At 38.5% G+C, this 16,542-nt stretch overlaps 1 protein-coding gene across 2 annotated transcripts; it reads left to right on the plus strand.

Moving 5' to 3' along the window:
• Positions 1-2,367: 2,367 nt before the first annotated feature.
• On the plus strand, positions 2,368-16,137 carry btbd9 (BTB (POZ) domain containing 9). 2 transcript variants are annotated; one of them, XM_041805332.1, is made up of 11 exons: positions 2,368-2,507; positions 2,833-3,068; positions 6,004-6,367; positions 6,554-6,821; positions 6,927-7,146; positions 7,424-7,543; positions 8,563-8,672; positions 8,908-9,097; positions 9,549-9,656; positions 11,087-11,165; positions 11,815-16,137. In XM_041805332.1, the coding sequence occupies exons 2-11, from the start codon at positions 2,884-2,886 to the stop codon at positions 12,007-12,009; spliced, it is 1,839 nt and encodes a 612-aa protein (XP_041661266.1). In that variant the 5' UTR covers positions 2,368-2,507; positions 2,833-2,883; the 3' UTR covers positions 12,010-16,137. The 2 variants fall into 2 exon arrangements, with proteins under 2 accessions (XP_041661266.1, XP_041661265.1); XM_041805331.1 differs by having other exon boundaries at positions 2,860-3,068.
• The last annotated feature ends 405 nt before the right edge of the window (positions 16,138-16,542 follow it).

Raw genomic sequence — 16,542 nt, forward strand, 5'->3', positions numbered from 1 at the left:
GTGGTCAAGACAACTTGCTTAAGTTCAAACTGAGCATCAGAATGGGGAAGGAAGGGGAATTAAGTGACTTTGAATGTGGCATGTTTGTTGTTGCCAGATGGGTGGACTGGTTGGAGATGATAGAAAGGCAACAGCAACTCAAATAGCCACTCGTTACAACCAAGGTATGCAGAATACCACCTCTGAACAAACAGCACGTCAAACCTTAGAGCAGATGGGCTACAGCAGCAGAAGACCACACCAGGTGTCACTCCTGTCAGCTAAGAAAAAAAAACTGATGCTACAAATGATGGGCTCACCAAAATAGGATAATAGAAGATTGGGAAAATGTTGCCTGGTCTGATGAGTCTCGAGTTCAGCTGTGACATTCAGATGGTAGGGTCAGAATTTAGAATAAACAACATGAGAGCATGGATGTATCCTGCCTTTTATCAATGGTTCAGGCTGCTGGTGGTGTAATGGTGTAGGGGACATTTTCTAGACACACTTTGGACCCCTTAGTACCAATTAAGCAATGTTTAAAGGCCTCATGCATCATGGATGTACAGCCAACTAATTTACAGCAACTGTATTATGCTGTCATGTCAATATGGACCAAAATGTCTGAGGAATGTTTCCAACACCTTGTTGAAACTACGCCACAGAAAATTAAGGCAGTTCTGAAGGCAAAAGGGGGTCAAACCAGGTACTAGCAAGGTGTACCTAATAAAGTGGCCAAATGAGTGTATAAATAAACGTACTATGATGCGGTTAAGTATAAGGTTAATGCTAGTCTTGCTTTAACTAGTGATAGGTCATTCATAAATGAGCTGGTTCAAAGAGCTATCTCTTTTAAATGAATAATAAGATCCTGTGAGCCATTTATATCATTATTACAGTTTCTATTTTTTTTTTTTTAATATGTTTTGTGTGTCTGTTTTAAGTGATTGATAGTAGTGATGATCATTTCTCAAAACCACTCTGCCATAGGCCCACCATGCATTGTAACATTGTTTATATATACACATATCAGATGTGTCATTCAGCCCAGCCAGTGAGCAGATTTCATCCGACCCATAGGTTGTTTTGGGGAGAAAATATATTTTAAAAAATTATTACAAGATATTTTCATTATTTGAAAAATTAAGCATAAGTGCAGTAAAATACCTGTTTAAATATAAATTATATGTCATAACATCGCTAAGTTTTTCAGGTCAAGAGAAGTCAAAGTGGCACCGAAAGAGCCGGTTCTTCTAGCTGAGCTGAGCCAAATGACCCCGATCATTAAAAACAAGCTGGAATTCTCATCAGTAGCTGTTACGCTTGATTTTGCTCTAGGGTGTTTATGATGCTGTTATTTCACATGCATGCTTATAAACCTTACATTACTATGAGCTTAGTTTAATCTTTTACTGCTTTTAATATATTCAAAGACTTTATCATTTATTTTTCTACTCAGTAAGCTTTAATATCCAGGTAACTAGTTTGAAATAAAAAAAATGATGAAGCAGTGATAAGACATGATGCAGTTTCTTAACCCAATGACAGAAAACTGTGAAACTTTTATGACTATAGTTATAGAGAAGTTAAAAAGAATGAACTTCTTTGAAAACATGATATTCTGCTGATGATATGGCAGACATTGTTCTTTTCCAAGAAACTTGTGTTTTGTGACAAAGGAGGAAGATAAATGGAAAAATCTGATTGTAAAATTTAGATTGATTAAAATCATGCTCATCAACCAAATGGCTTCAAAGTATTTGTATTGATTTATTTCCTGTAAGTTTTTTCGCCTTAGCACAATAAGGATCAAAAGTGAAAAACTGAGTTATGGCCATCCAAATTCATGTTAATTTAGTGCCACCTGTTGGTGAAATGCAGTAAAAGTTTACAGCATACAGTGAAGATAAGTCACTCAGAAATGAGATATCAGTGTTGTAAATTAAACTTTTGTAAAAGCATAAGAAATATCCATATCCTTTTAGCAGAATGAGCAAAGCAAATGTTTAATGCAATCGTACAAGCAAAAGTGCTAGATACAAGGTAAGATTAGAAAAGACTTATAATGCAGGGTGTAGGGACCACTGCAACAATTAAATAAGAAAGCTGTTAGCAGCGTTTTTTTTTAATTTGGTGAGGCCAAACCTGCCAATATTACAATAAAGTGAGGGCTAAAATGTATTTATAGAATTGTTATTTGCGTATATTAAACAAGGGTACGAACAGCATATCTATATAAAGTATATAATGCATATATATATATAACAAAAACATTTGGTCCGGTTTACTTATGTTAAGAGTATTTTAGATGCATTTGTGAATCCTAACGAAACGAGACTCTTACTTTGAAGGGCAGTTATTCGAACCGGAAGTACCTGTCTCCTGACCCAGAATGATTAGATCTGTCGGTGTGATGTTGGAAGGGTTGAGGATTTGGACCTGAATTTTTCCTCATATCGGATAAACTGCCTCACTTTTCTCTCCAAATAAATCTTCCATTAACGGTTGGGGTGGATGGAAGCTACTCGGTAAGTTGGAAAGCCTAAATTAACGGAGAAAAGTAACGTAACGTTAAACGGGCTGTTTGCTAACGTTAGCTCTGGTGTCAGATGTCCGCGAGACCAACGGCTGTAAACAAGACAGCTTCACATCTTAGCTATCATATTTACTCACTGGGTATTTTTAACCCGCTTTTTGGCTGTTGCTGATTCACTGGAGCATGAGTAAAGGGAACCGGAATAGATTTTTAACATAACGTAAATCCAGTACGTTTGTTTTCGTCAACCGTTTAGCGTGTAGTTAGCATGTAGCATTGTTGGCTTTGTGCTGTGAACTGCCTCTGCTCTTCCTCAGTGTCTGGTTTGTTTACCTCCCTGTCAGATGTGACTGGGACAGCCTTCGACCATGAGTAACAGCCACCCTCTTCGACCCTTGGCCTCCGTGTCGGAGATCGACCACATCCACCTGCTGTCGGAGCAGCTCGGAGCTCTGGTGCTCGGAGAGGAGTACAGCGATGTCACCTTCATCGTGGAGGGGAAACGATTCCCAGCGCACCGGGTCATCCTGGCTGCTCGCTGTCATTACTTCAGGTAGATGTCTGAGTACATGTTTCCTGTCACCTAAAGATAGGTCGCTAAACCCTTCCCTATAAATACACCTTATCAAGACATATTTTAAAATTATCAAGATAACATAAGTGATCAGTGACGTTGAAGTACAAATGCATGATTTTTCTTTTTTGGATCTTCCTACATGGCAGGATCTGCAGATTTTCTTTCTATTACATAAATTAAAGCAACTATCTCCTTTTTAAATTAAAAAATCAATTTCATATCACATTATTGAGCATATAAAATAAGGTAATGATGCCGTTTTTAAATTTGTTAGTTGAATGTGGTTGGCGGTCTGCCTATCTCTACACTTTTTACCTAGTTAGTACCTCTGCTCATTCTATGGTTGTCCATAGTAACATAAGCCCACACAAAATGAGGTAGTCAGATGTGTAGAGTTTGACAAATATTTGATTTTTGAGGCTAAATATAAATTTAGAGTGCTGCAAAATTAATCTCATCACAGTGGCAATGTCAGGCTGTGCCATTACATAATCACATAAAAGGATGCAACTGTTTTCTGTTTAGTAGAACATGACAGATCAACAAAAATGCTGCAGAAAGGCCTTTAAGTTTACAGTGGTGCCACTATTGCACTTTCTAGAAATATCTTTAATTAAAACAAAAAGGAAAACCTCTTATGTTTTGCAAAATATGAAGTTACCATGAAAGTTGTACTGTAAAGTTTCAGGTGTTGTATTTTCTATGAAACTTAATATCTGTATGGTTTGAGCTAAGAAAAATACATAACAAAACTATCTTAATTCTATTTTCCTTTATAACCAACAAGTGGATCATAACCACAATTACAAACTGCAATACTGTCCAGTATAATTACAATCGCAAATTATTACCAAATTGTTCAGCACTAGTCTATAATAACGTACGCACACACCGCATTGACTAGTAATTTGTGTAGAGCCTGAGAAATACAGATTTTTGAGACTAATTCTGACTTAAGAGGACAAAAAATGCCCACAAGCCAAATTGTTGATTCAGTGGGATTTATCAAGATGCAAACTGAAATAGACCATCTTTTCCGTGGATTGCTATCCGGTTTTACCTGTACAACTATGACAAAAACACCTAGAGTTTCTTTTTTCTGAACCAATTACGTAATCAACAAATACATAAGTTAAAAAAGCTTAAAATCCTTTTTTATAATTTCCATCCATCCATCAATTTTATATACCGCCTTTTATTTACTGGAAAAAATAAAAATAAAAAATAAAAAGCAGAACAGTTATGAATAGCCTAATATCTCTGGAGAAGTGACAACATAAGTACAAGTCAAAATACTTGTCATTTTGAACATTATGTTATAAACATGATACAGAGCTCTAAATACACTTATTTTAATTTTAATTTAATTTATTATATTGATTAATTGTAGTGAATTGTATTTTAATCTAAAATATGCAAAATTTACTTGAAATCATAAATATTATCAATTGTGATGTGACACCATCACATAGTTTTTAGTAAATAACATATTTAAGGTTGTATGCTGATATATTACACAGTCTAATTGCTGATGGCATGAAAGAGTTTCTAAATCTTTCTGTCCTGCAGTGCAGGGATCCTATCCCTAAAGTAAACAGATGAGACTCCCAGACGATTGAATTTCCCTTCGGGGATAAATGAAGTTCTTGTATTGTATTGTATATAGAGGTAGTGAACACTGGCAACAAGAGTGTATTACTCCCTCAAAATCATGACTTTTTTATATTAATGAAGGGCCACAGAATAGGTGATATAAACACAAGAAGGGTAACAGAGCTGAGCTGAGACCTAGATACACACTTGTACCCACTGTTCTCTATTTCTGTACATCAACACGTAGCCTTTAAAATGTATCAGCATAGATCATGTCTTCACTCCTTCTGCTTTTACATCAAGAGTGTTTTAAAAACGGTGCCAAGAAGGTGAGAAGAGGAATAAGTGGCCAGCAGGTCTCTGCTAGTCCTGAAGAAGTTAACTTTTCTTCTTCTTTGTGTGTTTTGTTGTGTGTGTTCCTTTAGCAGTGTAATAGTGTTTTGCACATAGTAACAAGTGGAAATGCTGTCATCTTTAATCGCCTTTTTTTCCCATTCAAACATATTTGTTGTAGGAGTCGTGTGCCTATAGCTGACAGTTTGGAACGAATACAATACCCTTTTAACACTGTTACCAATAATGGATCTCCTGTGAATCAGCCATGAGGTGTGTTAAATGCCAGAATTAAATCAATCCAATCCAATCGGTGAACATCTACTACTGCCATTAGGTCATGCCACATTATTTTGCCAAGGGCTGCCAATACCGATGTTAAGCCAACGCATCTATGCATCTCTAATTTAGAAATCACTCCCAGCAATGTTTTTTGCATTAGCCTATGTGCTTTATGTGTAAGCTTCTCTCATGCGTATTGTAGTTTAAACCCATCCTCCAGCGAATCTATTTGGGAGTGTGAGACTTCCTGCTGTGCTGGGTCAGTGGTGGAAGAGAAAACGCCAGCTTGCCTCAGCCATTTGTTTGAGCTGTATTTGTGTATAATTCTGCGTCACCTTGGGAGACAATGTTTGCAGAAGGATTATCTGTATGTGTTCGTTGCCATGTTAAACTGAATGGAAACTCAACATATTTACTATTGTAGATATAAAAGTACAAGGCCGACATCAGACCAACATTGGTACACTGTTTTGTTGGTCAGAACCTTACTTGGTTACTGTTTCAGACAAACAAAATTTAAACTTAATGTACTTAAAGAGCAACAAATATCTACCTGATTTACACTATCTCTATACATTTCAAAACTTGTTGTTCATAATGCTTGTTACTGTATTTTTTGGATTTCTGACAGCTAACAGAATTATTCTTAACATTAAAAGAAGTCATTACACACAACCCCAAACACTCTCTTCTGGCTCTTTAGGGCTCTTCTGTATGGTGGAATGAAGGAGTCCCAGCCCCAGGCAGAGGTGTGTCTAGAGGAGACGCGGGCTGAAGCCTTCTCCATGCTGCTACATTACCTGTACACGGGCAGGGCCAGCCTCAGCTCCGCCCGGGAAGAGGTGCTGCTAGACTTCCTGGGTTTGGCTCACCGCTATGGCCTCCAGCCACTTGAAGACTCCACCTCTGAGTTCCTCCGCACCATCCTACACACCAACAACGTCTGTCTTGTTTTTGATGTGGCCTGTCTGTACTCTCTGAGCGCGCTCAGTGCAGCCTGCTGTGCCTATATGGATAGACACGCTCCAGAGGTGCTGAATTCTGATGGCTTCCTCATGCTATCCAAGGTGAGAGCTCCAACAGGACTACAGTATGATTTGCGAGGTGTTGCCCTTTGTTTTTTTAAGCATTTCAACTAAAAGGACAAAAGATGTAAAAAATCAGTTTTTTAAATTGATTATGATGCATAACAGCTTGAATTCTTTGTTTTTTACACCTAAACAGTCCTTGTGTTTTCATACTTTTGTTTTTAGACTGCACTGCTTACTGTGGTCAGACGGGACTCATTTGCTGCCACTGAGAAGGAGATTTTTCAGGCCTTGAGTCGTTGGTGCCGGCAGCATGTGGAGGGAACAGACACTCAGGAAGTAATGGCAGCTGTGCGACTGCCGCTCATGACTCTGACAGAGATGTTGAATGTGGTAAGACCATCCGGCCTGCTGAGCCCCGATGACCTGCTGGATGCCATCAAAACCCGATCTGAGAGCCGCAACATGGACCTGAACTACAGGGGCATGCTCAGTCAGTACTCTTATTTATCCATCTCAATCATTTGGTTATATTTATTTTTAAGTCTTTCAGTGTTAGTGATGTTACTTGTTCATAATTTTTCCTCTGCTGGTTCAGTCCCAGAGGAGAACATTGCCACCATGAAGTATGGAGCTCAGGTGGTGAAGGGGGAGCTGAAATCAGCACTGCTGGACGGAGACACTCAGAACTACGACTTGGACCACGGCTTCTCCAGACATCCAATCGAGGAGGACGGCCGTGCAGGAATCCAGGTCAAACTAGGCCAGCCGTCCATCATCAACCACATCCGCCTCCTACTGTGGGATAGAGACAGCCGGTGAGAATCCTGCTAAAATAATTCTAGGTTCTTTAGTGGCTTTTAATCTGTCTGACCAGCACAATCCAGGTTTTGGAGGGGAAAAATTCCTTAATATTTAGCCTATTTGCAGTTTTGAGCAAAAATGGGAAAAAGGTAATTCCCATGCAGTCCATATATCAGCATCACAGTTTAAAAGTACTCCATTTATGCATTTAATTGACTTTGTTATTCCAACCTGACATGATAATAACTGCGTTTTATTCTGATTCTAAAATGCCATTCTTGATTATTTCAGGTCCTACTCCTACTACATTGAGGTGTCCATGGATGAGCTGGACTGGGTACGAGTGGTAGACCATTCAAAGTATCTGTGCCGCTCCTGGCAGAATCTCTACTTCACACCACGAGTTTGCAGGTAAATAAAAGCAGACATTTCTCTTCTATGTCATTCACCAAAAATAAAACCTAGCAACTGTGGAAAACCTGACTTTGAATTTTGAATCTGTTCACACTGAGTAACTATCACAAGTATTTTTGTTGCTTTTTGTGTCAGTAGAGGAAGGCAAAATAACAGGTACGCCACCTCTTTTTAATTTTGATTGGCCAGTGTGGGATATGGTGATATTGATTAGCGCAGCTGTTTCAAAAGTTGAACAGTTTTTAACTTAGAGCATGGCGACTCCACGCTGACTCCAAGGTAATTTTTTCTGCGTACAGCACTGAGAATGGTGGACTACATAGGCTTTGTATTGAAAATAAACACTGGCAGCGATAAAAACGCAGGCTGTGGGCAGAGTTCCTTATTAAGTTTTTCACTTTTGTGTTAGAAACAGCTAATCGGTGGTGAAAACTTAGGTATGTTTCACTGTAGATATGAAAGTGAAAAAGTACGGGGGGGAAGTGTTCAGTGATCTCTATAAAAGTAACAAAAACAAACGATGAAAAAATCCAACAAAATCTTTAGACAGAAAGTCAATTTGACAGCCAGAACCGACATAGAAACGTAAGTATCTTACATTTAAATTGGTCTGCTGTATGTTGATGGTGTTTTAAAAGTTAGTCTTTATTTAACCTCATAAAGGTTAAAAATCTCCTAGTTAAGAATGACCTTGCCAGGAGGAGCAGCAGCTTATAGTACATTAAGTTTCTAAACAACAATGAACGGCCTCTCATATAAACATAATACAATAAACACAACTGTGAAACATTTAAAGACATGTTTATGTACAGCTTTATTTTTTTTTATCATATTTATAGATTTATTTCACCTTCAACTGCAACAGTTTACAAGTGTCCCATCCAGCTTTATGTACGGCCTCTTTCTGCTTTTTAAAAGCGCATTCCTTCACGTTTGTCCTCTTCTGAATGTTTAAATGTTGGATTACGGTGGTTTTGTTTTTGTGATCACGTCTGATGTTGCTCTCTTTGTCTCAGGTATGTTCGCATTGTAGGAACACACAACACAGTCAACAAGGTTTTCCATCTCGTGGCTTTTGAGTGCATGTTCACCAACCACCCATTTACGCTGGAGAATGGACTTCTGGGTAAGTAATCCAAAAAACAGACGAAGAAGCATTTTTGTGTTGTCTCTTTTAATATTATAATTTTAAAGATTTAAAGCATTCAAGTTATAACACTTCACAACCTTTATTAATGCACCCTTTACTCTAGATTTTGTCCTTTGTGGGGTTTATGTTAGCTGTGATTAGGATGTTCAGGCATCAGGCTGTCAGCTTTCGTAGCAAAACTGGCTTATAATCCTGTCTCTAATGTCTGCAGTGCCGGCTGAGAATGTGGCGACCATCGCAGCGTGTGCCAGTGTCATAGAAGGAGTGAGCCGCAGCAGAAATGCGCTGCTCAATGGTGACACGCGCAACTACGACTGGGACTCTGGCTACACCTGCCATCAGCTAGGCTCAGGAGCAATTGTCATCCAGCTGGCTCAACCGTACTCCATAACTTCTTTAAGGTACATGCAGCCGCATCATTAGGTCTTAGTATGGTCAGAACAACGGAATCCAAACTCATAGTTTTTTTGTTTTTTTGTTTTTTTTTTACTGTACAAGTGACTCAAGCCCTTAATTAGTCGTTGGACATATTAAGGGTCACATTTAATAACGAGTAAAACTAAACATAAAATGGATTAATTTTGTTGAGTTGGAACTGGTAACAATTATTAACTTAACAGATATATACCATATTTTTTTCTTCAGCAATTCTTTTCATTTTTATTTTAATCGTGATTAATCAAGATTAGATTGGATTTCCTTGAATTTTATCTTTGTTTAAGAATTTATAAACACTTAAAGCTAATTGTTTTTAAAATTGTGGTTCTTCAGGCTTAATAACAGAATATGATAGCAGTGAAACTAGGAAAAGGGATGGGAAAACCTAATTAATTTTGTTCTTTACTGGTTCAGGCTCTTGCTATGGGACTGTGATGAACGTTCCTACAGTTACTACATTGAAGTCTCCACCAACCAGCAGCAGTGGACGAAAGTGGTTGACCGCACCAGGGTGGCCTGCAGGTAAGACCCGTGTTACCTCTTTTGTCACTCTCTTACCCTGTTTATACATTGCATCAACAGGGATTTCTACACATTTTGGCGTTCATATACCAAGTGGTAATACGTTTTACTTTGTGTGGATGCATGACAATCTGATAGTCTGGACCAAGGCCACCACTGGGGGGGGGGGGCTCTCTCTCAGGGCCAGCCAAATTGGCCTCCATTCATTTTCTACAACCCTCATCCTTTTGAGGGTCTTGGGGAGCTGGAGCATATCCCAGCTGTCATTGGGCTATCACCAGTAATTTGCAGGGCTGATCTAAGCTCCACCTTCTGCCATTCAAATCTGCTTAATTTTCCCATGATGCTGTCAGGCAGGGCATTTATATGTGTTATATCCCTGTGATTGAAAAAATAGGCAGGACATTGTGAAACAGGTCCAAAGTGGGCTTAAAAAGTGGTAAAAGGGTGAGTAAAAGCAACAGAAAAATGGGTTTAAAAAATATGCACAAATTGTGACACCAAGACTAGCACCAATGCTACTGAGCCAGCACACATACCCTGACACTATTAATAAATCCCAACTAGGGATGGCCCATTATCTGGGTTTTTCAGGGCCCCAGCCAAATCCATGGACAGGCTTGGCCCAAACTACACAGAGATCTGGTCTATGAGGCCTTCATTCATAGTAGTTTGCATGTGTAGACAGTATACCAAGCCTACTTGCACACATTCAGCTAGTAAACAGAAAGCATGGCTTTATTTTTGCTTATCCAGCCACGCTTGGAGTGATGGAAATTGTAGCTGGATCTGGATTATTTGTCTCAACTCGGTAACAATAGCTGGTCTTTTGACTACGAGACAGCTCTTTGTTGATACCTTTTTATATCCTTAAAACAACAAAAATGGCTCCCGTTGATCAGAAAAAGAGCCAGCTCTGCAGAACTCCCTCATAAACTGTCAACTTTAATTGAGTGTTATTTGCTAAATGGTAAAGCATTGTGTCTGTTAAAAGCCTGTTTATGATAACATGAGGGAGAAAAACTGTTAAAGAGGCACGACTAGCCTTTTGGCTCAAGGCTAATTCACCACAATGCATTGTTGGTGTTGGCAGCCTCAGAGAGCACAGTATGTACAGACCAAGCCCCTGGTAAGAGACACAGAAATGATGATTGGGCTGTAGCTAAAAATAGCTATTTATTTAGTAGATTACTTAATTCTTACCAGATTACACCAGCTGTAAACTTTGTCTTGTGCTGAAACAGCAGTTATTTATGTAGGTCAGAATAAATCGAAATAATCAAGGAAGAGAGAATCTTCATGCAAAACTAAAAAACAGGATCCTATCAGGAAGACAGTTAATTATTACAGTTAAAAAAAGTGGAACCTTATTAACCTCAGATTGCTTCATATTGTTGGTTTAATGCTTTTCTCTCTCCTTTTTCTCACAGATCGTGGCAGACTTTGAAGTTTGAGAAGCAGCCTGCATCGTTCATCAGAATTGTTGGGACACACAACACAGCTAATGAGGTAAAAGTCCTGGTACTCTTCATCACATTATAAGAATAAGATCACAAAATCATACACTGGGATTAAAAAGCATTGTTTAAATATCTCATTTTTCTTACTGGATATCCCAACAGCTTATATTTCCTGCTGGATTCACAGAGGAAGATTTTCATTTTTAAGTGGCTGGTTGTTGCCATTATATCAAGCTGATTAAGACACTCAACCTTAGTCACCTGCACAGTAAAAGATGGCTTTGTGCTAAGTCACTGAGGTTTAGTTTATGATATTTAGCAGGAATTACCCATCAGAGGAGGAGAACATAAGCATTCAGATTTACCACAATTTAATACATTTACATGAAGCAGACATGGATTGTAACAAAGGCTGTAAAAAAACCCTCATATCAGCAAAGTCCAGTACTCTGTAACCAAAATTAGAACAGTAGCACTATCTTTTTTAAGCATATAAAGGACACCCAAAACTCTAAAAAAAAAATGTCCAGGAGTAAAGGAGGTTATGTGAAATGTCTGAAGATGGTGTCTTGGTCATATTCTCACCATTTAGAGTCATTATAGGAACTCAGAAGGTGACGCCAGTTAAGCCAGTGAAAGTTCAGAGATTTAGATTAGTTCTAAGTGTTTGACTCTTCCTCTCTTGTCTCTCTCCTCAGGTGTTCCACTGCGTTCACTTCGAGTGTCCGGCCCAGCTGGACACAGAGGTCAGCGAAGGCAGCCCGGGCCTGGACTCCTCCGACTCTGGCTCCACCAACCAGCAGCCACGACCCCAGCGACCATCACGCACTCACAGCCTGCTGCCCTCCCAGCCCTCCTCCTCGTCTTCATCGTCCTCACAGTCTCATCATTAAGAGCCTTCTCTCACTGCCTCTTATTGGAAGGTGATAAGAGGAAGGGAGAGCTCAGAATGCCATTTTGCACAGCCTTCATCATCCAGAATGCACTGCTACTACGCTGCTAAAGGCGTCTCATTGTCATAACTTCATGGTGCGTCCGTCATAAGTGCAACATTAGAGACTGGTGTATCTGTAGCAGCTTTGAAGGCTCCAGTCTTCCCAGTTTTGAAACAGAAAGTTAGCTACTACATCCACTGGCTTATACACTTTTGTGAAGGTACTTTTTAGCTACTCAGACTCCGGGTTTTCTCCTAAAGTAGAATCTTTACTCCTCCAAAGATGAGGCACATGCTGAACTGTGGTTATTCTGTACCACCAAAGAGCAGTAGGACCAGGGTGGGAGGGCAGAGGGAAGGTTTGCTATCAGAATTTTATGAGTTAATATTTCAAAAAGAGATGGATTTTATCCTTGAACAAGCTATTTTTTTAAGAAACAGTCTAAAAATTTGACTCTACTCTCTTTTCATACCATCAAGCTAACAGAGTAGCAGTCAAGTATTTTTCAAAGTTTGGATTCAAATTCTTCAAATGTTTGCCAAAGCTGAGGAGCTAATGCATTCTGTGGCGTTCAGATGCAAATTGCACTTAATCCTGTTATGCATCTGCTTATTAAGAAATAGCTGTTGAGTACTAAATGAAAGGGATGGGAATCATTAATTTATATTGACACTGAAACCTTTATTGATACTCTGTAATAATTTGAGCCTTTATTGATACTGCTATCGATACTTTTCTATGCCAGTTTTGACAGAACCAGTATATTGATGTTACATTGCTAACAAAACAAACTTAACCACCAAACAACTGTATTTACTGTAGTTTCTTGTATAAAACTTACAGTTTCTTTTCCTGAAATTACATTTGAACACATCATAATGTTTTATTTACCCTCACCTAGTAGTCATTTGACTGAGCTGAGCTTGAACACATCATGATGTAGCTTAGTTTTGCCTCTTTTAATAGACCGTATCCCCATGACATGTTTTTGTGGTTTCATGCGCAGGGTGGGAAATTCACATGTTGTTTTTATGCTGTACTTTCAGGGTGGTTTTGCATCAGGGACCCAAGCCCAGATCTCAGTACACTTGACCCCAAAGTTCAGTTCAGTAAAGTCACTTCTAAACATCTCCTCTCTTCAAAAGACATTATTCAAGCATTACAGGCCTTTTTCTTCCCCAGAGCTGCACAGTAGATGTAGAAGTAGAAAGAGGGTCTCTGTTGGCGTCGTTAAAATAATAAACTGAAACCTATTATGCACACATTACCACTAAGGTTATTATCCTTAACTAAAACCAATTACATTACTAAAACTAAAATGTAAAAATCATTTTAGTTTACTTAAACTATTATAAAAACAAGACTTGGCTTTCCAGAAGAACTAAAACTTAAATGAAATAAAATTACAAACAAAATCTCCTTAGTTTAAGTCTTTGACAGCAGCATACTGGCTGACATGTACACCCAAGCCTAGAGAGTTTCAAACGGCCTGATTTGATTGTATAATATTTCACACAATGGCAGTAATAGGTCTTGAGTTATTTTCAAATACCTACTGTGTGGGATTGTGTACATGTGCAATCATGCTCAGGCACAGACCAGCAGGGGAGAGTGGAGGTTTGAGCAATCATGCTCGGGCACAGTACAAAACAACCATCCATTTTCTACAGCACTTATCCCATTTAGGGTCACAGGGGCTGGAACCTATCCCAGCTGTCATTAGGGAGAGACAGGGTAAATGCTGGACTTGTCGCCAGTTGATCGCAGACAAAGACAAACACCAGGCACGCTCACATTCACACCTACGGCCAATTTAGAGTCACCAGCTAACGGGCATGTCTTTGGTGGTGGGAAGAAGCTGGAGTACCGAGAGGGAACCTGCGCATGCACGGGGAGAACATGCAAACTCTGCACAGAAAGGCCTGAACTGCAAAGTGAACTAGCAACCTTCTTGCTGTATAGCAACAGCTTTAACCCCAGTGAAAAATAGTCATACTTAATGCGACAATGTCCTAAATTTACCAAAGAACGATCAAAAGAAAACAAAAGTCATCTGATTGAAAAGCAACTAAAAAACAACAGATACTAAAAAAAATCATGGTGCTAGACCCTCATTTAACATCAACAACATGCCTTATTGCCCATTAGCTACCATCATATTGAAGCTACCATTAAAATTCAGCCACTTTCTTGTTACCATTTACGTTTGATAATCCCTGGCATGATAGAAAAGGCTTATTATTTAAAGATATTAACATTTTTTTCAAACATATATTTAAGCCTGAGGCAGAAGTTACTGGAGATATTTGCACTTACAGCGTAGCATGAGTTGTGCAGTTTAAAATGCAGTTATTTTCTGAGGTTCTTCTCTTGTTTATTTTTTAACAAACACTAGCACTAAATCATTCTATATTATAACAAACCCAGTATTATACTGAGTCATCTAGGGCTGAATGATGGAATTGGAAAATTGACACTTAAAGGCTTGCATAATGTGTAGCACATAAAATCTCTGCTGCAAACAAAATGTATTAAACAAGTACTTTGACTCATTTTATGTTAAAGAAAGATCAAACTTTATGCAATTTGAATATTGCAGTAGGAAATATTGCGATTTAATATAAATTTCATAGTTGTTCAGCCTTAGTCTTAGTCAGCATCTCATTGTTTTATGATGAACATCCTGGAATATAAAAAGTAAAACATGTTATTTTGAGTTTGCTACCCTGCGCAAGACGTCACAGGAGCATGGCCACCATGGGAATATGGTCTAATAGCTCAATGGTTTTAACCCAGATTACAGCATTCGATTACTTAGCCTATTTGCTTAAACCAGCCATAGATGGAGCTGTATTTGTTTAATTTGATTCACAATGCTGATATGCATCATACTTACCGGCTGGCACTTCAGTTATATTCAAAAAATTCATTAGACAACTGTTAGTGCACCAGTGATTTGATGTAAATGACATAAACTTGGCTCAAGATATGCCCCATTACAGGAGCCATGAGACTTGATAGCAGTATTGATAAGGTGATTTTTTAAAGCTGGTCCTTATCGAACCAGATTTCGATCTCCATCCCTTCATACTGACAGGTTTCACACCAGAAAACCAAAATGACTGGCCCTTATGTAGTGAAACTTTCCCATATTTAAAATCCACACCTCTAGACTTTAAACTTTGATTGAATTAGGTGTCTTGATTAACATTTCAAGCGCTTGCATAGTTTAGCACAAGTGATTTGGGAAATTAATCAGGTTGTAGGTGAGAAAAAAATCAAGGCTGAGGGGCTTGGACCAAATTATATATGCACTCTGGGCTGCAGGGAAGAAAAGTTTATTTACAGAAATACACGAGCAGCTGCTATTGGCACTTTATCCAACTCAAGTACTCAGAAATAAAGGTTGCAGCTTCTGACTGAAGAACAGTACTTGCGTGCTGGATTTGGTAACTGTCTGTCTGTTTGTTAAGTTAATTGCGACGCCTCGCTCTTGATTTGGGTTCGAGCTATCTGTCGTGTTTTTTTTTTTTTTTTCTGAGGTTTGTTTTTAAATTAAGCTATCAGTGCTGTGGTTCTTGTGTGTTTCCTTTGTGTCCTGATGTTGCACTTTGAGTATATCCTTTATTTCAAACCTTTTATTTGATGTTAAGTATCCTAAAATAGCCTAACTACCCTAGATGACCAGCTGACGGTTCTATAAGCCTTCTTTATCATCCCCATCGACATTTGATCTCATAAGATTAGCTGGATAGTTTGATAAAGTCTTCCTCAATAACCAACCAGAGATTTGAAATAGGGCTTTAGTCGGGTTACATTGTAATGTAGAACACACTCCCCTCCCCCATCTCCCTTTATAAATGTGTATAGTTTTAATATATATATTAGTTTTGACCCATTGATGTGTGATTGCATTTCACTGCCTCTTGTTCAATACATTGCCTGTCAAAAATGTGATGGAAATGATCGACATTGTTTATTAATGTTCATTGCTGTGAGGGGTCACACCCGCTCTGCTTGCCTGAATCGATGCTGATAAACACAGTGGAGGTCTTTGATACTAGCAATACAGTGATGTCTATCTTCTCTTTTGTCTCCAGAGCTTCTGTTTTAAACCAACAGTGGTGATTGATCAGTCAACATCCATTCATCATGACACAGGCACCGATGCCCTGATAGCTCTATAGGAAAAGTTTATCTTTGAAGGACCTTTTCTCTTGTTCTTGGAAGTTAAATAACATCTAATATTGACGTTTTAATAGCATTTAGTCTTGTTGCGTTACAGCAGAAAGGAAAAAAATTCAGAGGGATCTTTAAAAAATATAAGCTTGTTGAAATACGATGCTACTAATGAAGCTTTATTGGTTAAGGTTCTTATTTTAAATCTTTAAAAGCAGATTTGTTGCTCAGAATTAAACAGAGAAGTGTTTAAATCCATTAGTGTTAAAGAAATCCAACAGATTCTTTGGTAAATCTTCTTCATCATCTTTC

The sequence above is a fragment of the Cheilinus undulatus genome, linkage group 14 (assembly GCF_018320785.1).
Source record: "Cheilinus undulatus linkage group 14, ASM1832078v1, whole genome shotgun sequence".
NCBI classification, from domain to species: Eukaryota; Metazoa; Chordata; class Actinopteri; order Labriformes; family Labridae; genus Cheilinus; species Cheilinus undulatus.